The 22,959-nt window shown below is 55.4% G+C and overlaps 1 protein-coding gene across 1 annotated transcript; it reads right to left on the reverse strand.

Moving 5' to 3' along the window:
- Positions 1-6,733: 6,733 nt before the first annotated feature.
- Positions 6,734-22,356, reverse strand: COL9A2 (collagen type IX alpha 2 chain). Its single transcript, XM_058553790.1, has 32 exons — positions 22,202-22,356; positions 20,872-20,946; positions 19,575-19,610; positions 19,428-19,490; positions 18,352-18,405; positions 18,190-18,225; positions 18,073-18,096; positions 17,687-17,740; positions 17,303-17,356; positions 17,149-17,196; positions 16,851-16,907; positions 16,716-16,769; positions 16,318-16,371; positions 15,632-15,685; positions 15,488-15,541; positions 15,309-15,362; positions 14,140-14,193; positions 13,658-13,711; positions 13,366-13,419; positions 12,346-12,390; positions 11,890-11,943; positions 11,230-11,283; positions 10,914-10,967; positions 10,756-10,827; positions 10,476-10,511; positions 10,292-10,336; positions 10,168-10,200; positions 9,850-9,996; positions 9,512-9,566; positions 9,021-9,209; positions 7,949-8,026; positions 6,734-7,517 (listed from the first exon to the last, which is right to left on the reverse strand). Exons 1-32 carry the CDS (start codon positions 22,271-22,273, stop codon positions 7,318-7,320), a joined length of 2,067 nt encoding a protein of 688 aa, XP_058409773.1. The 5' UTR covers positions 22,274-22,356; the 3' UTR covers positions 6,734-7,317.
- Between the last annotated feature and the right edge of the window lie 603 nt (positions 22,357-22,959).

A 22,959-nucleotide genomic window follows, 5' to 3' on the forward strand; every position in this document is an offset into this window, starting at 1 on the left:
CGTACTTTGTCTTTAATTTGACAAAATTTGTGTGTCGTTTGTTGCCTAGATGTATGTTTATTACCGTAGAGGAACTGGGTGCTAGTACCTAAGAGTAGTGTGAAGAAATGGCCCTAGTGCTGAGTAACGTCAGCATCATCACCAGGCCTCGCTCACAGGGTCTTCTTCAGTGCCTTCCTCCTGCTGCGCTGCAGAGTCTCACCAGTTCTTGCTGATGTTTCCTCGGAAGCTTCGTTTGGAACCATTCCTTCTCCGTTTTCATAACCTCAGATTGTCTTGGGCCTGTCTGGTCTGCTCCAGCTGCGTCTTTGGTCTTCCTTACATGTGGCAGCCGTAATTACGTTTTTAATATGTGATTGTTTTGACCTAGTCACCTGCAGTTTATGGGTGACAGAGGCATAGGGATGGCCAGAGGATGATGGTAGGTTCCTGAGGTACTGACCAATCAGAGGAAGGAGTAGAGAGGCCAACCAAGGAGGGAAAGAAGTGGCCCTCTGAACCCTAATACTCAGCAGATATGCAGGGGCAGAATCAAGTAGATCAAGGCCTCAGGTAAAATGGCATGACCTCAGCAGGGTTGATCTCTGAAGCTAAGGTGGTGTCCCTGTTGTGTATATACACTGCCCTTATCTGTCTTGGCCCTTTGCTGAAATCTGAGAGCTACTAGTAAATTCTACCTCTGTTTAGGATAGGAGCAGAATTCCTGGCATTACTTCAATGATTTTAGTACTGGTGATGGTCCCAGCTTGCCCTTTACCTTTTTTTTTTTTTTTAATAATTTTATTTATTTATTTTTTCTCCCAAAGCCCCAGTAGATAGTTGTATGTCATAGCTGCACATCCTTCTAGTTGCTGTATGTGGGACGCAGCCTCAGCATGGCCGGAGAAGCGGTGCGTCGGTGCGCGCCCGGGATCCCAACCCGGGCCGCCAGCAGCGGAACTCATGCACTTAACCGCTAAGCCATGGGGCCAGCCCTGCCCTTTACTTTTATATTCTCGTTGTCACCCCTAATCCTTTATGTAGTCTTCGCCTCCCTGAGGAAGCCTTCTTCCACTTGGTCTTTTTCATCAGTCCTTTGGTTTCTTTGTACATATATGCTTTCTGTAGCTTTGGCTGTTTTGAGTGTTCTGTCATTAGCAGAAAGCTTACTAAGTACCACTTGAGGGCCCTAGGTTCTATCCTAAGTACTATACAAAGAAAATTACAGAGGACTTGTATCCACAAACTTCTGATTCAAGATGACAATGATGTGAGCAAGTAACTTGTGTGTGTCAGGCTAAGTACAGTTTGGTGGGAAGACAGAAATAATCCACAGTGGAATGGTATAGCCCTATTCAGACAATATGGATAGGGAAACCTCTGGCTCGTCGCCTATTCTCCAGGATGGTTTCCAGGGAGGAGAATTTCCTAAACCATTTGACCAGAGACATGTTTTCTAATAACCTGTGAAACCAGGACTCCCACACCCAGTGAGCAGGATGAAGCCAGCACCTCAGGTAGCAGCCTCTGCCTTCTGCTCACAGCACCCCCTGGCTCTCTGGATGACAGCTGATGAGCAGGGAAGGGATAACTTAAGGTTAAGATCCAGGGCTCTAGAGTGCAGCACACTACTTACCAGTAAGACCTTGGGTAAGAAACTTGACCGAGCCTTCATTTCTTCATTTGTTATTAGTTAGCAAATATCGAGCCCCCACTCCGCACCAAGGTCTGCTCTAGGTGCTGGGGAATTCACTAGTAAATAAACGATAGAAGAATCCCTCACCTCATGGAGTTTACACTTCTACTGTGGGGAGATAGACAATCAAAATATATAAAATGGATATTAAATGGTGATACATATCTTGGAGAAAAAGGAGGGCCTGAGGCGATTGTGTGGGGGGAGGGTGGGTGTTGCAATTTTAAACAGAGTGGTCATAAAAAGGCATCATGGAAGGTAATGTTTGAACAAAGACCTGAAGGAAGTGAGTGGGGGATCTAAGCAGGTGTTTGGGGGAAGAACATTTCAGGAAGAGGGATCAGCAGGTGTAAAGGCCTTGAAGTTGGAGCAAGTCTGGTAAAGGCCAGAGTGGCTGGGATGGGGTTTGCTGGGAGGAAGTGGTGAGAGAATGTCAGGTAAGGATGAGCTGGATTTTACAGGGCCTTGTAGGCCGTTGTAAGAACTCAGGCTTTTCCTAGAGTGCACTGGAAGCCACTGGAGGGTTTTGGGCCAAGAAGTGACATGATCTAATCTAAGATCAAGAAACTTAGATCACCCTTGCTGCTATGTTGAGCAAGGGTGCAAGCAGGGCACTAGTTGGGAGGGTCTCACAATACTTCCTGCAAGAAATAAAAACGGTGCTAGTCTGGAGTGGTAATCAGGGAGGTCGTGAGAAGTGATTAGATTCTGGAAATACTTTGAAAGCTGAGCTAACAGGATTTGCTGATGGGTCAGATGTGGGTGCAAGAAAAGAAGTGAAGTAGAGGATGACCAGCATATTTAGCTTAAGCAACTGCAAGGACAGAGTTGCCAGTAACTGAGATGGGGTAGCGGGGAGGAAAGGGGGGGATTTTGGAGGGGCAGATCATTGAAGCATTTTGGACGTGTTAAAATTGAGATGTCTATTAGACATCTAAGGAGAGATGTTGAGTAGGCAGCTGGATAAATGAATTAAGGGGAGTGGTCTGGGTTAGCGATGTATAGATGAAATTTAAAGCCCTGCAACTGAGTGAGGTCACAAGAGGAGTGAGAAAAAGATGTGGTCCAAGGACCAAGCCATGTGGCATTTCGACTTTCAGATACTGGGGAGATGAGAAACCAGCAAAGGAATCCGAGAAGGACCGAGTGGTAAGCTAGAAGCCAAATTAGACAACTTTTATTCCCAAAAAAGGGAGCAAAAATATGGGATGGTAGCTGTAGGCAGAAGTGGGTTTGAGAGAGAGATTTTATTTTTTAACATGAATGGGGATAACCCTTGCTTTACAGGGCTGTTGTAAGGGTGGAATGAGATAGCATTTACAGTACCTGATGATAATAAGAGCTCAAGAACTGGTTAATAAGAACAGTTAATAATGATATTACTAATTCACCGCGATTGCTATGATGTAAATAAGCAGAAAAACAAAAGTGCTTAAGCCAGTTGGCAGTTGGGGTGAGGAGAGGCTTGCCAGAGGACATGATCAGGTTTTGAAAAGGAGTAGCCATCAGCTAGACAATGAAGGGCAAGAGGGTGGTATTCCAGGGAACAAGGTACGAAACATTAGAACATTGGGCATTTTAGGAATTGCAAGAAGTTAGGAGTGAGAAATGAGGCTGGAGAGGAAGATGGGCCAGGTCTAAGAGGCTTGCATGCCTTAATAAGCTTATGGATATTTCCTGAATAATATAATCATTAATTTAGCTAATATACATTAAGTTCCTGCTAAATACCATACATTATTGTAGGCTCTGAGGGTACAGCACAGTGAATAGGACAAAATCTGTTGCCTTTAGGAAGCTTACATTCTAGTTGGGGAGACAAAGAACAATACTTGTGGAATGAATAAATATTTGCTAAACAAATGAGTGAAAAGGAGAGACCAACAGCGTTGGAGAAGAATTTGTGATAAGGAGTGAAGGCAGGAGGAGTTAAAGATGATGCAGGTACAGGCCTGGGTACCTGGTCGTTGGTAGAACTAGTCACTGAGATAGGGTACCCTGAAGGAACAGGTTGGGCAGGTGGGTGACGTCAATTTTGACTTCAGTTTTGGACAGGTTGAGTTTGAGGGGCTCATCAGGGTATTGCAAAGGGGGCAGAGGACACATTTCTCCTCGTCCACCTAGAGCTGGATCCACGTGAGTTTAGTTGATTGTGACCTCAGGAACAGCGTGACAGAGGCCCAATAGCCAAGGCAAGTGGCTATGGGTCCTATCACCAATGGACGCCTTGCTTTAGGGATAAGAAACACACCTGCCATTTATCCTGTGAGTATTTCTGCCCCTACCAGGATCCTTCTGAGCAGCCTCTCCACTGCTGCTCCACTGTTCTTACCAGTGCTAAGCTGGCAACGAGCTTCATCCACTTCCAAGCCCACCCAGTGCCACCATATTGATACCCACTTCAGAACTTGCCAAAATGACCAGCAGCCAACTTGAGACAAACCAGGGCTCTGGCTGAAAGCCCCTTTCACTGTTGATTTTTTGGTTGCATGGGTTGGACGCTGGCCATCTAGCTGAAAGATTAGTGGTTTGCTAAATTACTTGAAACAAAATCCCATCATCCAGACTCCTGGAGCCCTGCCAGGGGCAGGTTTGGGCCTCTGAGTCCTCACGGGCTGCGTTCTGGAGGAGAAGCTGCAGAACCTCCGGGAAGGGGCTGGGCTGTCGTGCTATGATACTCTTTCTGTTAGGCTTCCTAAATCCCCTTTTTCCTAATTGCAAAGAGGGGAGTTGAGTTCCTACTTCACTTTTGTTGCACTAGATTTTTGTCTCCCAAGGTTCAGTTGTTGAGGGGCAGGTCCCCATTCTTGGTAGTGGAAGGAAGAACCTGGATGCTCTGTGCCATCTTGGAAGACGTCTCAGCCACACAAGCTGAGACCAGGTCCCTTCCTTCCTGTCTGATGATTGGTGGGGGTCTTCTCTGAGCATCCTGAGCGTTTCATTCATTTACTCAATAACTTTATTAAGCACCTTCTATGTGCCAGGCACTGTTTTGGGTTTTGTTTTTGAAACTTTCTTTTATTTATTTTTGTATCTTCTCAAAGGATTTTTTCATATTTACATATATATGATTTTTATTTTTTTAATTTTCTTTGGTGAAAACATTTAAGTTCTACCCTCTTAGCGAATTTCAGTACAGTATAGTATTATGAACTATAGTCACTGTGTTAGACCTTAGATCCTTACCACGTACTGTTTTACATGCTGGGGAATGGAGCAGCAAATGAGACCAAAGTTTCTGTGCTTATGGAGCTTATATTGTTGTATATGTTGTATGTTGAGTAATGATAAATGCTAAGGAGAAATAATAAAGCACAAGAGGGGTACCTGGAATATTGGGGTGGGGATGAAAATGTCACTTGAGTAAAGACATGAAGCAAGGTCGCTGGCCGTGATATTTTGGGGAAGAGCATTCCAAGCAGGGGGCACATGTGTGTGGCACAGCATGTTTGAGGAGCAGTGCGGGGGCTGGTGTGGCTGGAGTGAAATGTACCAAGGTCCAGGCATGGACATGAGGTCAGAGAGGCTTATGGGAGACGTGTAGATCACAGTAAGGACATGGGTTTTTCCTGAGTGAAATGTATCCACCAGAAAGTCTGGGAAAGGCTGCCAGTTACTGGTCCTTAGGAATAAGCCCCCTCAAATGCCTGAGTCATAAGGAATGAAGTGTAACACTGCATAGGATTTGTAAATCATCTTTCAGTAGTAATTGAAGTCCTCCAGTGGACCTAGTCTCAGGGAAAGTCGCAGAGAGGGACAAGGAGAGAGCCCACGGCCAGTGCATGAGGAAACCTCAAGGAGTAGACTGGCTCTCTACACCCAAGGTTTCAGGCACTAGAATAAGTAAAGTGACTGGCCTAGGGAAGGGGGAACCCCCTCCCCACCAGGTATGAAATGCCTGAGAGCCTGCTCAGGGCGACACTTCAGCTGCCTCCTGCATCCTGTTCCCCTCCTCCCCTGAGCCCTAGATTCTCTGCCACAGCAGCAGTAGGGCCTTGTAGGGGAGCTGGGATGCTGTGAGTCAGGATTTGCCAAAGCACTGAGGGCGAAGTCAGGGCCGCCCCACCTTGTTTTTCCAGTCCCTCAATTGGGGTAAGAGGGCTGAAATGTCACTAGGGTGTGTGGGGGGAGGGGCAGGAAAGGGAGGAGTGAGAGTGGGCTAGTGACGGGACCTATCTGCCCCTAGTGACGGGAGTTCTCTGCCCCTGTGGCTGGAGGAGGAGAAGTGCATCCCAGGTTAGGTGGGGGCTTAGAGCCAAGTTTAGAGTGACATGTAGGAGGGCCCAGGCATCAGCAAATGCTCGGACCTCAGGCTGGAGTCCTGTGCCTCCAGGAGGGGCTGGGGCCAGCAGAATCTTCATTTGAAGGAACAAATGCCCAAATCAATAATGGAGCAAAGGGATTGGTGATTCCCTGAATTTCAAAAGCTCCCATCTTTGCATGGGTCAGATGTACCTGCCACGCCCTTCCCTGCTTGGAGCAGCCTTGCTGGCCTACAAAGCTATGAGGCTGGAAGCCCCCAGGGGTACACATCAGCTATGACGTCCCCGTAGTGAAAGTGGTGTGGATGAATGTCCCTTTTGCTCTCATCACCCAGGTCCATGTCTGTTTTTCTCAGGAGCCTGGGAACCCCTGGAAGGCAAGAGCCAAGTCTTCCAATCTTTGAGTACCGGCTCCTGCCCCAGGGCCAGCATACAGTGGGTGCTGAAACTCACAGAGGGCCTCCTATGTGCCAGGCCCTGGCAAGACACTGGGTGGGCTCTACTGGGATCCATAGACATGACTGAGTCCTTGCCACAGTTGTACAAAAACCCGGAAGGGATTTGCCCAGAATTACACAGGTCACCATGCTGACTTGACCCCCAGGTTCTTCCCACAGATGTTCCTCAAACATGCCATGCCATCCTAATGCTTACAATTCAGGATGTGCCCAGGTAGTGGGTACCCCACCCACTACCCTCCCCTTCTGGAGCCCCCAACTATCCTGCCAGGCAATGGAGGGGCGGCGACAACCTCCCACTCCCAAATCATGAGAAATTAAGCCCAACAACTCACATCCTGGTTTATACCCCAGTTGGGGGCTTTTATTTACAGAAAGGCCTGGGTGGCTCTAGGGGGGTGGTGGAAGACGGTAATGCCAGAAAGAGAAGGGAGATGGGTGTTTAAATACTCAGATGGGAGGGAAGTAGTGGGGCTGGCTTAAGGACAGCCACCTCAGGGTAGTCACCCAGCAGCAGTCACCCAGCAAGTCCAGGGGGTGGAAACGGGATCAGGAACCGGCAGAGACCTTAGTCCACGTGCCCCGAGGACAAGAGGCCAGTGGAGCATGGCACAGACTAAAGAGACGTTTGTTTGGTAACATCTGAGTGGTGCTCCAGGAGGGAAAGCCACCCCATCCTCTTTGGAGCTTGGACTCTCCAGTGACACTTGCCCTGTCTGTCGGCCTCACCTTTTCACTTCGATGCCCTCCCTTCCCTTCCCGCATGTTACAGAATTTCTTTTTCCTCAGGACTTCCAGGTCCCAGATAGAAGGTGCTAGGAAAGCTGGTTTCCTGGGCTGAGGGATGCGGTGCATGTCCACCCAGAGGGGACCTGGTCCTTTCCCCCCAGGATGCCCGCCGGGCTCTGTCCTGGCCTGATGTTCAAGGCCCCTTGATGGATCCAGGCTCCGTGAGGCGTGCAGAGGCGTAGGCTGAGGCTCCGAGGCAGGCTGCAGGCTCACAGAAGCCTGGCAGCCCCACGGGGCCTGGCAGACCAGGTCGGCCTGCCTCTCCAGGGGCGCCTGGGGACCCTCGATCTCCATCCTTGCCATTGATTGCCTGGCCAGGCCGGCCAGGGAGTCCTGTGAAAGGGAGAAGGTCAAAACATGAAGGCTTCCTGTCTCAACTCTAGAATTCTTAAGTCCCATTTTTCAGGTGGAGAAAATGAGGCCAAGGACACCACAGGAAGAAGGGACGCTGCCCCAGAGACAGGCTCTGAGAGTCACGTGTGATTGTCCATTACTCCCAGCTTCCCATCAGTGAGTCTTAGGAGCAAATGTCCCTTCGTTTGGTGCAGATTTTGGTGCAACCAGGAAATGCTCAGAATCCCAGCTGTCCAGTTCCTGGCCAGACTCCACCCAGAGGCTCCTGGGTGCTCCACGGGGGTGCAAGAGCTGGACATGTGGGACTGAGTTCACTGAGCATGAGGCCTCCACGGAAGAGACCCAGTTGTCTGTGGGTCATTCCCGGAGCTGAGGGACAGAACTGCAGCTGTGCAGGGCTAAGGTCTTACCTGGGATCCCGGGGGGCCCAGGCATCCCAGGATGCCCACGTCCTACGTCTCCCTGGTCACCCTTCTCTCCACGTTTTCCTGCAGAGAAAGAAGGAAGCCTTTAGTTTTTCAGAACTGGTAAATGTGTTTTCTACTTTGGTTGCTATTTAATTTCTATTTCACACATAGCAAGTATTCCTGTTTTGTGCTGGTTTATAATAGGGGAAAGTTGGAATGACTGCAGAACTGGTTAAATAAAGGAAGGTCCAGGGCCGGCCCAGTGACTTAGCGGTTAAGTGCGTGCGCTCTGATGCTGGCGGCCCGGGTTCGGATCCCGGGCGCACACAGACGCACCACTTCTCGGGCCATGCTGAGGCCGCGTCCCACATACAGCAACTAGAAGGATGTGCAACTATGACATACAACTATCTACTGGGGCTTTGGGGGGAAAATAAATAAATAAATAAATAAAATCTTTAAAAAAAAAAGGAAGGTCCAGACAAAAGATGGAAGGTTATACAGCCGATAAAGTTCATGACAGGAAAGTATCTAATAATAACAATAGCTGGCATTTACTCTGTGCCAACTCCATGTAAATTACCTCTAAATATAATCTGCACAATGACAACGCTATGAGGCTGCTGCTATTAATATCCCCCTTTTACAGATGATAAATCTAAGGCCCAGGGAGATTATCAGTAACTTGTTCAAGGTCCACAAGGAGAAAGTGGCCGAGTCTGGATTGATAATCGTTTTGCGACTCTTGAGCCCGCCTACTTTGCTAATCTGCCCCCCCACTTCTAGAGACATGGGAAGATGTTTGTGGGGTACCACTAAGTAAATAAAAAAAAAAGTCCACGTTATAAAATAGTACATTCATTTCCATCAATTTGCTACTGAGAAAGCAAGCCCAGGAGTTCTAAAAAATTTGGCTGAGGGAATGGGGGAAAGTGCCTGTACCTCATCCCGGGGAGGGGAATGATGAAAGAAAACAGGAGGCTGGGCAATCAGCAGGCACAACCGAGACCCCTGGGGTTGGCGGAGGCCAAATCCCCAGCCTCCTGCCCCACCCCCACCCCAGAACAGCACTCACCCTTGGGCCCGGTGTTGCCAATCTGACCCACGGCTCCCACGATGCCAGGAATGCCCCGAGGGCCAGGATGCCCATGGAGTCCCTGCTTGCCTGGGTATCCAGGAGGCCCAGGGGGTCCTGGGGGACCCACCATGCCAGTTGCACCTAGGGCCTCCCGCTTGGCACTCACAGCCACCTCTGCCAGTTGCTCTGAAGGGAAGAAGGGAGGGAGAGAGAGAGAGAAGTATTTGAGATGGGTGTCATCTCAGTCAAATGGGAAGGCAGAGCATCCTGATGGCCCCCGGCTCCTAGGTGTGCAGACAATTCACATGTTGGGAAGTCGAAGGTCTGGAGAGGGCAGGGATGTATGGAAGGTCCCCAGCTCCTTGGAGGCAGAGCTGGAAGGAGCACCCAGGACTCCAGGCTCTCTGGCAAGGCCACTGGAGAGGCTCCTGAAGGGTGGCCATGCCCTGACATTGACTATGAGGAGGGGTTGCCAGCCCTCCCCTCACCTTGCAGCATCTTCAGCACCACGTCCACGATGTGCTGGTCACTGGCATCTCGGCCCTGAAAGCAGAGAAGGCCTTTCAGGAAGAAGTCCCCCGCTGCCAGGGCTGACTGCTCCTGTGCCCTATGACTCCCTCCTGCTCCCATTTTCTCACCGGAAGTATTTTCACCATCTGACTGAAATCCCTCCTGCTGCACCCACACCCGTCTTCTCTGATCTGGAGCTTGGACCCAGCCTCAGAGAAGCCAGCAGTTCTGGGAACTCCCAGCCTTTGGGGGATAAGCAGCACTCCGAAGAGATTTCCTACCCAGGAGACTCTCCCTCCCCCGGGGACCAACTCACCGCCACGCCCTGTCTCCCGGGCTGTCCCGGCATGCCGCGATCTCCAGCCAGTCCTCGAGGGCCGGGGGGCCCAGGGTAGCCCTGCACTCCTGGGGCGCCCGCATCCCCATTGGGGCCCGGGTAGCCGGGTTCTCCGCGGACTCCTTGCTGCCAGGAGCGGGGTGGGTGCAGAGCAGCGGTGAGAGGACTCACGGGCCGGAGCGGGAGGGTGTCCGGGATGGGGTGGGGGTCGAGGGGGTGGGCGCGTGGGCCTGGAGAGGGAAGGGGGGCGGGGATGGCGGGAGAGGAGGAGGGCGGCGTCGCGGGGGCAGGACTCACCTGTCCCTGGGGCCCCGGCTCGCCAGACTCGCCCTGCAGCACAAAGAAGCGCGGTCATGAGGAGGTGAGGCCCCCGCGCCCGCCCGCCCACCGCCTCCCCGACCGCCCCGCGCAGCCCGCTCACCTTCTCGCCTTTCTCTCCTGGAAGGCCGGCTACCCCCGGGTCGCCCTGCAAATTGAGAACAACGGGTCAGAGCAGCGGTGAAGCTGCCGCGCGGAGGCTGTGACACCCTCCCCCCCATCCCCCCCAGCCCCACCGCGACGCCCCGGGCGCCCCGAGGGCAGGGCAGCGGCGGCGCTGTACTCACCACTCCACCACGGGGGCCGGTCTTCCCCGGGGAGCCCTGCAGAAAGCGGGAGGTCGCGGGCTTGGTGAGTTCCCCTCTCCAGGGAGGGCTGGGTCCGCAGGGCCCCCCACCCCGGCTCCCGGCCACACCCTCCTCCGCAGCTCCGCCTCGCCCCCCAGGCTCCCCGCAAAGTAATTTTTGCGCGAGGATTTGGAGCGTTCCAGCATCTAACAGCTCCACCGACCCCTCGCCCAGGGTCTCAGGGCTTCTTTCCCAGGTATTTTCCAGCCCCATCTAGTACCTTGTCTCCCTTGATGCCTGGCAAGCCTTGGGGCCCTGGAATTCCGGGGGGCCCCGGTTCCCCCTTGGGGCCCTAAGGAGAAAAGAAACCAGAGGAGTAAATCAGGTGAGGTGCCCAGACACGCACCCCACCGCCCATCTCAGCCACCCTGCACTTACCTGCTGCCCTTGAGGGCCTGGCTGCCCCACTGGCCCCCTCTCACCCTGGTCACCCTGAAATGGAAAGAGAGGGTCAAACTCCGGCTATCAGCAGGGGCAGCCTCCCCCTGCCAGATCCTTGCCCCTGCATGGTCGGCTGCCCTCCACTCCTGCTGTCACCAGCATGGAGGCCCTTCGCTCCACTTCACAGACCAGCAAACTCAGACCTTGGCTGGGGAGGCCTCACACAGGCTGGTGGGACTGGGCAGATGCTGGGTCCAGCAGTGCCAGCTGCTGCAAAGGCCCCCAGGGAGGGGCCACTGTGCCAGGCACTTACCTTCTGCCCTACGATGCCCCGAGGACCGATTTCTCCTTGAGGCCCTGGTTCTCCCTGGTGGACAGAGAAATTGGGGTAAGCAGTAGTTCTGGTGGATCCCTCCCTTTCACACCTGGCCAACCCCTACCCACCCTGGGGCTCAGCTAATCTGCTTCATCAGGGAAGGCTTCCCTCACCCCTGTTCTTTCCTTTGGGTCCCCATACTTTCCCTTCCTAGGACTCACCACAATTGTAATTAGCCATCACGTGATCATTTATTTAATGTCTGTCTTTTCCAAAAGCGGTAAGCTCCATGTGAGTAGGAGACTATCTTCTCAGTGTCTAGCACAGTTGCAATATTTGGTGAATGTTTATGGAATGAATGAATGACCACCTGCTGGATTCTCAGCCCCAGTCAGCTTGGCCATCTGGGGAGGTCACACCCCAGGGCAGAACCAGTCCTCACCCTCACTGCATTATACGTAGGGAAACAGGGCTCCAGAGAGGAGAAGGGAGCTTCCCTGGGTCAGTAGGCGTGGCAGAGCCCTGGCTGGCACCCAGGGCATCCTCAGGCTAGGGCTCCACCCCACCGTCTCACTCAGGCCCCATACGCTGAATGCAGGGTCATCAGGCTTGGGGAGCCAAAGCAAGAGCCCTTGTGTCAGAGGAGGGGGCACTTACCTCCTTCCCAGGGGGACCAGAGAATCCAGGGGGGCCCTGCTGGCCTGGCTCACCCTGCAGGAAAACACAGTTCTAAGGTCAGTCTGGGTAGCCCAGTCAGGCCTTTGGCCTTGGAGAAGCCCCAGTGAACTCTAGACAGCCTCTAGATCCAGATGAGTTGGGGAGGGGAGAGGTGTTCTTGGTCAGGTCCTCTGGACACCACTGATCTTCCTGTGTTTGTTTCTCCTCTGGATTTGGAGCCACGCCATCCTGTCTCCACTGAGCAAGGATGAGGGGTGGGGTGAGGGCGTGGCAGGAGGGAGGTGGTTAGGCCCAAGGGACTTGTGTCCAGGCTGAGTCGCTGAGCCTGGGGTGAGGCCTGGGTCTTGCAGTCTTTAAGCCATGCCCCTGATCCCTGCCCCCAGGCTCCCTTGCCCAGATGAAGCCCAATCTGCGCCCAGCTTGGGGTCACCTCACCTTGTCTCCAGGGCCTCCTTTTGTCCCGGGCTGGCCCGGCACACCCTGGAGAAAGAAGCCGACATCAGTTTCCGCCCTGGCATGGGGAAGCCCCATGCACCTGCTGTGCTGCTTCCCATCCCCAAGCCAGATCCTCCGCTGCCTGTGGGAGCTGAACAGCAGCAGGCCCAGCCACGGCATCATAAACTGGACTGGTGGGAGAGGACGGGGTACAGAGGGGCCTGCCTACCAGGGTCCGTGGTCCATAGGGAGAAGAGGAGCACACTTATGTGCTCACAGGCACACGTGAGTGCATACAGGAACACAGTCTACACATGGGCATGTTAGCAGGCCTTGGCCTCAGTACCCCCAACTGGGGGGTGGTGGGGTTCTCATGGACTGGAGCCCAGAAAGTGTGGGATGGAGGTGGGCCTGAAGGGTGAGAAGGCACAGAGAGACGGGGAAGAACATTCCAAGCAGAGGGACCAGCAAAGGCCTGAGGTAGAAAAACGGAGGCAGTGTTGAGAAGGGAGAGGACGTGAAGGGGCAGCAGCTGATGTGGCAGGAGGGGTAGCTGGGGTCAGATTATGGTAGTCCTTGGAAGCTAAGATGAGCTGTGAGGACAAGGATTGTAGCTGGCCTGGTCATGAGTGTCTCCCTGCCACCCAGTGTACCTCGGGTACTCAGTAACTCTTTACGAATGACTGGACAGAATGAGTTTTCCCTGGAGACACCATGGAAGGTGCTTTAGGAGGGAAATGATCAGATTCTACTTAGCCAACAAGGAGGATTAGAATGGCTAAAGAGAAGGCTGGAGCAATTGTCCAAATGATGAGGCCTAAGCCAGGCCAGAGGCCACAGAGGTAGTGGTGAGGCCGGGGCCGGGAGAGGCACGAGGACTAAAGCAGGAGCCCTGGGCACGTGGATTTCAAGCTCATCAGTCACTCATGCCGCCACGGGGAGGGGAGCAACAGAGCCTGGCCTCTCTGAGGAGAAGCAGCTTACCGTGGGGCGGCCCCCAGGGCTCCAGCCCATACTCACCGCGAGGCCCTGGTGGCCTGGGTTTCCTGGCCGCCCCGCCTGACCTGCACTGCCCTGGAGAGACAGAAAACCAGAGGCACAAATGAGAGCACCAGCTACGGAAGTCCATGGCTTCCACCCAAGTGCAGGCCGGGAAACTGAGGCCCTGCCTGAGGCAAGAAGGAATATGCCAGTGACACACCTGAGGATCCCAGGCTCCTAGGCCTCCAGGATCAGTGTGATAGGACTCAGGGCCTGAGCTGGGAAGCGCCCTGACCCCTGCCCCAATCCCACCAGCAGTCCCCATTCCTACCTTCACGCCAGGTGTGCCTGGGGTCCCGTCCTTGCCGTCGATGCCCGGGGGACCCTGCCCAGGAGGAAAGTTGTAGGGAGACTCACAATGGAGAGATGCCTGGGGTCAGGCCACTCACCCATGTCCCTCTATGACAGCTGCAGTGTGCAGGTAGGAAGTGAGTCTGGTCATTTTGAGGAGACCCACTAGCCAACTAGGGGAGGGGAGTAGAGGTGGGAGGGGGATTTCAGGGGATGGACCACAGTCCTTTCCTTGTGTGGGTGAGAAGAGTCCCAGATTGCTGCAAGCTTCCCATGACTTCTACATCATCACCCCATTTACAGGTGAAAAAACTAAGGCGTAGAAAGAGGGCATTTCCTGAAGCGACAGAGCCAGCCTGCCTGCAGCCGAGTTCAGTCTAGAATCCCAGGATCTTTGTCCTCTCAGGGCTTGGAGAGCTGACTGGACCCTGCCCTCTGTCCAGGTGGGCCTGGGCCACTTACGGTTGCTCCCTTCGGGCCTGTTATTCCCTGGGGTCCTCGAACACCTTGACTGCCCTGCAAGTAGACAGAGATGAGGTCACCTTCAGGATGCTGAACCCTGTCTGGCTGTTCGGAGAGGGGAACAGCTGAGAACAGTGACCTCTGGGTCTCAGGGGCCCTCTGGCACAGGCCACGCTGAGCAGGGGCTGGAGGAGAGGGGCCTGGGAGAGCTCTTTCTGCCCTGGACCCAGCGGGAGGGAGTAGAGGTCAGCGCCAAGCAGGACTGGGCTGGGCAGATGCAGTGACGGGACAGGGGAGGGCACCACACTCACTGAGGCCCCAGCAGGGCCCTGAGCGACGCATGTGGGAAGAAACACAGCAACCAAATGCAGGCGTGGACTTGGTTTGTGTCTCAATTTGAACAAGAACCTTGAAAAGACATTTTTCAGATAATTGGGAAAAATTTAATGCAGACTGGTTATTTGATGATATTAGGGAATAACTGAAAATTTTGTTGGTATGATGATACTGTGATTAGGTGAGAAAAAGTCCTTATTTTTGAGATACATACAGAATTATTTAGGGGTGAAATGACATGATGTTAAGGATTTGCTTGAAAATATCAGAGCAAAGCAAGAACAAAGAGAGAAGGAGGGAGAAAAGGGCATGGATGAGGTGAGTATGGCAAAATGTTAATTTGGGGAGATGGGTATATGGGGGTGCATTTATCATTCTCATTACTTTTGTGTATGTTTAAAAACTCGCAAAATAAAAAACTTAAAAAAGTTTTTCTGCTCAATTTTTCTGTAAACTCAAAACTGCTGGAAAGAAATATTCTATTGTTTTAAAAAAAAGCGTTAAGAGAACTGGGATCTGGACCAAATCCCATTAGCCCCATGGCTGATTTGCTGGAATTTCATTGTCTGGCCCCAGTGACCGTGGGACTGGATTCTCTGAATTTGATCAGCAACAGGCTGGGCTTCAAGGAGTGGGGGCTGAGGGGGGCTGAGTGGGCTCTAGGCATGGGCGCTTCTCCCCCGCACCAGTCACGCACACGCACAGATGCACAGAGTAACACTCGCTCAGACACGTGCACGCGCGCACACACACACACCAGCCTTGGGTGGAGCTGAGTCCTGCCCGGTACTTTGGAGGGGCGCTGACTGGACAAGGGGTGCCTGAGGACTCACCACGTCGCCCTTCTCCCCAGCTCGGCCTGGTGACCCCCGCGGACCTTCCTCACCCTGGCAAGAAAGACAAACAGGAATCCGGGTTACATGGGCTCAGGGGGAGCCGCACCCCCTCTGCAGCCCCAGGAGTTCTAGCCTGGAGGAGGTGTGAGTGGGGAGGTGAGCAGAAGCAGACTTACCGGAGACCCGGCGGCGCCAATGGAGCCCACCATGCCTTTGTACCCACGAGGACCCTGGGGAGAGGTAGGGGTTGTGGTCAGTCCTGGCTGGACCCCAGAGGGCTGGTCATGCCAACTTTTGCAGGACACCCCCAGATCACTTACTGTCTCTCCTTTGGGTCCCTCCATGCCTGGGTAGCCCCTGACGCCCTGGGGACCCTATTGAGACAGAAGAATGACAGTGATGGCAATTACAAGACCCACTTCATGATTCCTTCCCTGACCCCCACCCCTAATTTTCACAATGCCCCTCTGGGGCAGGCAGCAGAGTCCCTATCTCACAGATGAGACATTGAGGCTCATAGATGGGGAGGGACTTGCTAGGGTCACTCAAAGGGACAGTGGCAGAACCTGGGCCTCAGCCAAGTCTTCTGGCTGACAGCCTTGGTTCCTGTCCCCCAATTTCTTTTTTTTATTTTTTTATTTTTTTATTTTATTTATTTATTTTTTCCCCCCAAAGCCCCAGTAGATAGTTGTGTGTTATAGCTGCACATCCTTCTAGTTGCTGTATGTGGGACGCGGCCTCAGCATGGCCAGAGAAGCAGCGCGTCGGTGCGAGCCCAGGATCCGAACCCGGGTCGCCAGCAGTGGAGCGCGCTCACTTAACCACTAAGCCACGGGGCCGGCCCCCCAATTTCTAATAGTCAGCCTCAGGCACCCTCTCCCTACCCAGAGACACACCAGCTGGGCACAGGCGTCTTTTTTACAAGTTAGAGGCCAGGGCAGGGAAATGACTCTACTGAGGTCTCCCAAGACGAGGAGAGCAGGGTCCTGGGAGGAGTGTTCCTTACCTGCGGTCCAGGGATGCCTTGCTCTCCAGAGGCACCCACATCGCCCTTAGGACCCTAACGGACAGGAATGACTGATCAGACAGGCAGGCAGATGGAGAGACAAATACACAGACAACCAAAGATACCACCCCTTCCCAGCAAAATCAGACAGGAAGGACCCCTAGAACCCACACGGTCTCATGTGACAGATGGATGGGGGAAATGGAGGCCCAGCAAGGAGTAGGGACTTGCCCAGAGACACATTAACCTAAGAACATAGGCCTCCTGCCTCCTGCCTCCCGCCTCAAGGCTCAGTCCCCAGAGACCCACTGTGAAGGGGAAGGGATGATGAAGGGCAGAGGCCTCTGTAGGGCCCTCTCCACATACCCCCTCCCACGGCCCGCAACCCTCACACTCACCGGCTTCCCCTGGCGGCCGGAATCTCCCAGAGCCCCGCGTTTGCCAGGATGCCCCTGAAGCAAAGGGGAGAGCAGAGTGTGAGGTCCTCTCCCAACCACCTGCCCCGCCCCCCAAGACTCGGGCCACGCGCTCACCTTCACTCCCTGCAATCCTGGGGGGCCTTTAGCTCCCGCTGGACAGTTGGTTGGACACTGAAAAGAAAATCCCGCAGGGCTCTGTGGTCACTGGCCTGCCCCAGGCCAACTTGGCAGTGTTTCCCCATTTGCCCACTCCCGAAGGCTCCTCCCACCCCACCTGGCCGCACCTCTGCCCAGCCCCTCCCCATCTCCCTCTGACCCTATCTCCCTGACCGAAACTATCTCCACGCCCGCCCCGTCTCCAGCCGACCCGCCCCTTCCCCGCATGAGCGCCGCCCCAGGCCCCGCCTCTCACCAGGAAATCCGCGCTGCCTTCCAGGCCCGGGATGGTTCCGGGGCGGCCCTGAGAGGAGATGTATGGAGATGGAGCCTGACCCAAACCTTCCCCACCCCAAGCTTGCGCCAAGGACACTTGTCCTTCCCCATGTGGGAGGTCTGAGGACGCTTACCGGTTTCCCAGGGGGGCCTGGGGGCCCTGATGGTCCCTCTGGTCCAGGATCCCCCTGGAAGCAAGAGAGGCCCAACTTATACCTGTCCAGCCCCCCCCAGGTCACCTTTGTCCCCTCCTCCAGTTCCTGCAACTGCCCTGTCCACCCTGCCCTCCAGGTCACCTCCTGAGATCTGGGCTCTTGGGAAGATCAATGGCCCCAGCCCTGGGCCTCCCTGAAAGACCTACAACAGGGTGGGCTTAGCAGAGGGGCTTCTGCCCCAGACCTGGAGGAGCTCCCTGGTGGCCAGAAGCCGGCCCAGGAACTCCTGAAGAGACACTCAACTTGCCAGCTTGGAGGCAGAGGGCAGGAGATAGAGTGAGCAGAGGGGTGGCTGGGGCTCACCTTGGGGCCTGTGATTCCAATCTCACCAGGGAGCCCAACAGGTCCAGGTGGTCCCTAGGAACAGAGATGTCACTGGCCAGGATGCCTTGGAAGGTTAGACCACCCTACACAAAGGTAGGAATGGGCACCCAAAGCCCCCTTCCCCACTTTTACTTTGCAACCAACCCCAGAGAGACTGACAGATTAAGGCTTTAAGGGCCAGAGAACCCCAGAGCCAGTGGATAGGCCCAGAGTGGGCTGGCCCAGAGTTCTCTGGCAAGTCTGCCCATTCCCGACACCATCACAGCATGCTGGGTCCTCCCCATGATGGCCAGTCCCCTGGAGGCCCTTCTGCATCCTCCTTCCCTGGGAGTCCCAGGGACCCTGCCTCATCCCTGATGACTCACAGGAGGTCCAGCGAAGCCAGGGCCCTGGAACAAAAGGAAAGATTAGGTTCATGGCTCCTTCTGCAAGTCCCCCCTACCCACCAAGGGTCCCTCGAAGCCCTTATGGGTTCTACTCACCGGCAGACCCGGGGGACCTGGGAGCCCAGGCTGGCCCTGCAAGAACATTGGGAGAGGCTCAGAGGCTGGGGTCTCCTGGATCCCTGCTCCTCTCTACCACAGCCCCTCCCAAACTCTGGCCCTACATTGCCCATGCTGGCCAGTCCCCAGCAGGCCACTTACCTTGACTCCAGGGATCCCCATGGGGCCAGGCTCCCCCTTGGCTCCAGTTAGACCCTGGGGAAGAAAGAGAAGGAACATCAGCAAGGAACAAACCTGCTCCCTGACCCGTGGGGCAGGGCAGATCTGGAGGGCTCTCCTGGGTGGGCCCAGGCTGCCTTTCATCCTGAAGGCCTAGGGGCCTCAACACCTCACTCTCCCTCCCGCCCTGTGCCCACAGTAACCCTGGGAGGCAGGCAGGCAGAACAATTATCTTCTTTTGAAACATGAGAAACCAAGGCCCAAAGATTTGTCAGCCCAGGCCTCATGCCTCTCAGTTTAGGAGTCTAGAAGACCTAGACACGGGTCTGGATTGGCTATTTTCTTGATGTCTGCCCTTGGCAACTTTTTCTGAGACTTAGTCTTCTCATCTGCAAAATGGGTTAATAATCATGCTTACCTCTCTGGGGGGATGTGAAAACTGATGTGAAAGGCAACGGGCTTTGTAATCTTTACAGGGTGTGAACGAGTTAGAGGGGCCCTGGTGGCTGGTCACAGCCCTGGTGGGCACCTCTTGAGCCAGCAAGGCAAAGGCAACTCATGGGGGCCCCTTCTTCCTCCCGTGTTTCAGTGACTGACCCAAGTGTATCCTCAATCAGATGACTGTCCCAATGCCCCTGGCTGTATCCAGGAGCCTGTGACCTTGGGGCCCCTGGGAACTCTGTGGTATCAGCCAAATAATGTTGCTTTCCTGAGTTGCACCTGGGGCTGCCAGGGGGTGGGGAGGGGAAGGGAAGAGGAGTGCATAAGGACAGGACCACCCAGAGTATTCAGTCCGATACCTGGAGACTAAATCCTGGTTGCTGCAGAAGAATAGAACCCCTCTCTACACCCTCATCTGCCCGTGATCCAAAACTCTCAGGTGGGCGTGGGGTTCCAGTGAGGTCACAAGTCATATGAAAGTGAGAGGGGCTCACAGCTGTACAGTCTCTATCCTGCTGCCCCGTTCTGAAGAGAAGAGCAGGGAAGATGCCAGCACCGGGCTCTGGAAGCCAGTGGGTGGAGCCTTCACCTGCTCCACCCCACATTCAGGTACTTACATCGGTCCCGGGCTTCCCGTCTGGCCCATCTGGCCCTGCTTGGCCAGGATCTCCCTTAGGTCCCTTGAAAACAGAGGTGAGGTAGATATTAGCCAGAGGAGGGCAAGAACTGGAAGGGTCAAAGGTCAAAGAGGAAAAAGCACTCACCGGAGGGCCAGCTTTCCCAGGGGGCCCCTTGTCACCCTGCAAGATACAAGTTGGTGAGACAGCACGCTATGGCTCATGCTACCCGCAATGGGCTCACGCAGGCCCTGGCTGGCTGGTCCCACAGGCTCCTCTCCTCACTCTCTTCTCTTCTGTCCTGGGTCTCCTCAGCCTTGTACTTTTTAGTAAAATAGCTCCCTTTCCCTCAAAAAAAACCCCATAGGTGAATTGAGACCAACCCCAGCCAGGCTGGAGAGGGTGATATCAACATGCAGGTGGGTTTTAGACATGCTGATGCTGGGAAGGTGACTGTTATGAGACCTGTAAATGGGGTTTGGGCTCCATGTTACCTCGGAGAGCTGCTGCGTCTTGGATTGGGGCAAGCGTGGGAAGAAAGCTGGGGCTTTTGGAAAACCATGAAGGGGAGATGAGTGAAGTGGGCAGCGGCTCTCTTCTGAATTGGGGTCAGGAAAACAAAAGGGGCAAGGACCAAGCGGACCTTTGAAGGGGACAGATTCAATCTGTTCCCAAGGAGGGAAGGACCTCTTTCCTCGGTGACAAAGGACTCTTGGTGGAGGACAGGCGGGGCCTGTGGAGTCACATTCAGCCCCAGAGTGAGCATTGGGAATGGGGTGGTAAGGTTGGTGCCTGGAGATGCAGTACCCCTCGTTGTGCCCTGGCATTTCAGAGCCTGCAGCAGCCAGAAGGCTGGCGGGAGCCCAGAGCCCTGTATTTGGAGGGTGGGGGCACCAAGTTGAATAGAAGTCTGTCCAGAGGGGTAAACATGGAGCTGACCTCCTGGGGGAGCCTCCAGAATGAGGTATTTAACCTTCATCATGCTAGGAGAGCAGGGAACAAGCCCAGCTGGTTCTAAATCCGGGAGAAAAATGCAAAGGGAAGAGACAGGAGTCTGGCCCCAGCTGGTCAGCGGTCTTGCCCAAACTACCCTGAAGAAGCATCTAGACGTGCCAGGGGGCAGGGCGAGGGGTTAAGGCATCTCCAACTCGAAAAAGAAGGGAGAGGAGGGGAGGGGGATAAGGAATCGCTGTGAGCTGCGGCGGCAGACGGAACAGCAGCTCCTTGTCCGCGGGCAGCTATAACCGGATCTGCATCTCTGGGCTGGTTTGAGGTTTTTGCAGAACAAACGGGTCCCTTGTGGTGCAGGCCGGCGCCGCCTACTGGCAACGAGGGGCACTGCATCTCCAGACACCAACCTCACCACCCCCCATTCCCAATGCTCACAAAGTTCCCCTTTGTCCGCAGCCTCCCCTCCCTCTCCGGTCCCAGGTTAGAGACTCACGTCGATGCCGTCGGATCCAGGCACTCCTGGCGGCCCCGGGGGACCCGGGGGCCCCGGCTCTCCTGGCGGACCTCTCTGAAAACACACACAGGGGTGCAGCCCTCAGTGCAGGGAGCTGGGCGTCCCGGGGGTGCACCTCCCCTGGGAAAGGGAGCCCCGCAGGGAGCCGGGAACTCCCGTCTATTGAGAACCTACTGTGTAGCAGAAACTGTGTACATTACCTATATGATCTTATGGAATGCTCAGAACTGTGAGGCGGATACTATTACGATCCCCAGTTTGCAATTGAGGAAACAGGCTCAGAAAGATTAAGGGGTCCATGATCACAGAGAGTAAGTGGTGGAGCCGGGATTCCGTCCTAAGTCTGCCCGACTCCTGCCATTGTACCACGTCGTCCTTGCGCTGCCGTGGTGGGGAATAGATGGAGATGGCTCCAATCAACCACAGATGGCAGGCACGGTGGTGCCTAGCGGGCAGTTGGCCCTCAATGAATGGTTGCTCGTATTATCTTTAGATGAACAACGAGTATAGACGGTGAGTAGTTACCCCTTCCTCTCCCCCTGGTGCGGGTAAAACCCGAAGAGAAAGTCGGTGAGGCGCAGGGGGGTGCGTAGGGAGAGGAAGCCTGTTCTCTCCTACCACTCAGAGCACCCCTCTCCCAGCACCGCTCCTCCGTTCACCCTTGGGTGGCCCTCTTTTGGGGGCCAGCCCTGACCCAGGAGGGACGTGCGCGCGCCAGGTGCCCGCGCCCTCCCCAGGCTGGCGCCCGGCAGGCGAGCTGCGAACCGCTCTGGGCACTAGACGGCGCCCCGGCCCTGCCCCGCCGCGCCCGCGTCCCGTTAGGCCCGCAGCCCCCGCCGGCCATCGGAAGTGAGACGCAGGCCCGCGGGCCCCGCCGAGAGGCACCCGCGGGGCGAGAGCGGCGTCTGGCTGGAGCCGGCGCCCCCTGCGAGGCGGCGGGGGCGGAGGCTCCGGAGCTCCGTGAATGGGCACCATTGTCTCCTCCGCCACCTGGGCTCTCCGGGCTGCCAGGACCCGGCGCCAGCTCCTGCCCCACGCTGCCTGTCCCGGGCAGGGCCGAGCATCTCGGGACAGGGTCCCTCTGGCTCCCCGGCTCATTCACCTCCTTTCACGGTGCGGGGATGTGCCCCATATGTGCACCTACCGAGGGGACTTGCGCCGCAGCACTGTTCGAAGCGGCCCCTCGGGCTAGAGAGTGTCAGCAGAGGGTGGGGGACAGGCAGAGCCCTTCACCAGACTCCTGGACCTGAACCCCGGACCCCAGACCCCGCACCCCGGACCCCGGCGCGGGAGTGGCCGCGGGACTTACGATCTGCGCCAGGGCGAGCCCGAGCACCTGGAGGAGAACAAGGAGGCTGCGGGGGCCGGCCGCAGCGGCCATGGCGGGCGACGGGTTCGAGGAGGACGGTGCCCGGGTCCCACGCACGCACCGACGGCTGAGGCTCCGGGCGGGCGGCGCTGGCTGCTCCCTGTCCCGGCGCGCCTGGCCTCCTGAATATGCGGGGGGTGGGGCGGGGGCCCGCGGGGTCTGTCACCTGAGAGGACCGGGGGAGGGAGGCCGGCGCCCTGCGCCCGGCTCCGCCCCGCTCGGTCCAGCCGCCAGTGCCCACCCTCCATCCTCGCCCCGGCCTTCTCGGAGGCCCCGGCAAGGTAATGCGAGGAGAGGCCGGGCTGCAGGACCGAGACCATGGTCCTGTTTTTCTGTGAGGAAGTAGAGGGCCGTCGGAGCCCTCCTCCAGCCTGAACTCCAGAACCCAGCACCTTCCCCCTGACCCGCAGCCCTCGCGCCCGTCACGTGCCCCACGTCCTCAGCCTATTCTGTCTGCAAGCCCGGCCTGGATCGGTCCTCTGTCCTCCAGGGCCCAGGCCGAGCGAGCCTCACGTTCTGCAGACCTTGTAGCAGACTCCGACCAGCCCCCATCCACCTCGTTCCTCTCCACATACAATCAGGCTTCTTCTGTATTAAAATATACCGAAGCCCCTCCTGGATCAGCCATCCTGCGAATACACCCATCTGCCTCTTTCCTCTTGCTTCACTGCTAAGTCTTTAGCGGAGTTATCTGCACC

The sequence above is a fragment of the Diceros bicornis genome, chromosome 13 (assembly GCF_020826845.1).
Source record: "Diceros bicornis minor isolate mBicDic1 chromosome 13, mDicBic1.mat.cur, whole genome shotgun sequence".
NCBI classification, from domain to species: Eukaryota; Metazoa; Chordata; class Mammalia; order Perissodactyla; family Rhinocerotidae; genus Diceros; species Diceros bicornis.

Bases quoted from the DNA above. Each gene is read 5' to 3' on its own strand.
- COL9A2 (XM_058553790.1), bottom strand. From the start codon at position 22,273: ATGGCCGCTGCGGCCGGCCCCCGCAGCCTCCTTGTTCTCCTCCAGGTG. The intron at 17,197-17,302 runs GTAAGCGTCCTC...ATCTCCTCTCAG, and splicing joins CAGGCCCCCCTGGGAAACCG to GGCCGCCCCGGAACCATCCC. The intron at 13,712-14,139 runs GTAAGTGGCCCA...CCTCCTGGGCAG, and splicing joins CAGGCCCGAAGGGAGCAACC to GGTCCCCCGGGCATCGACGG.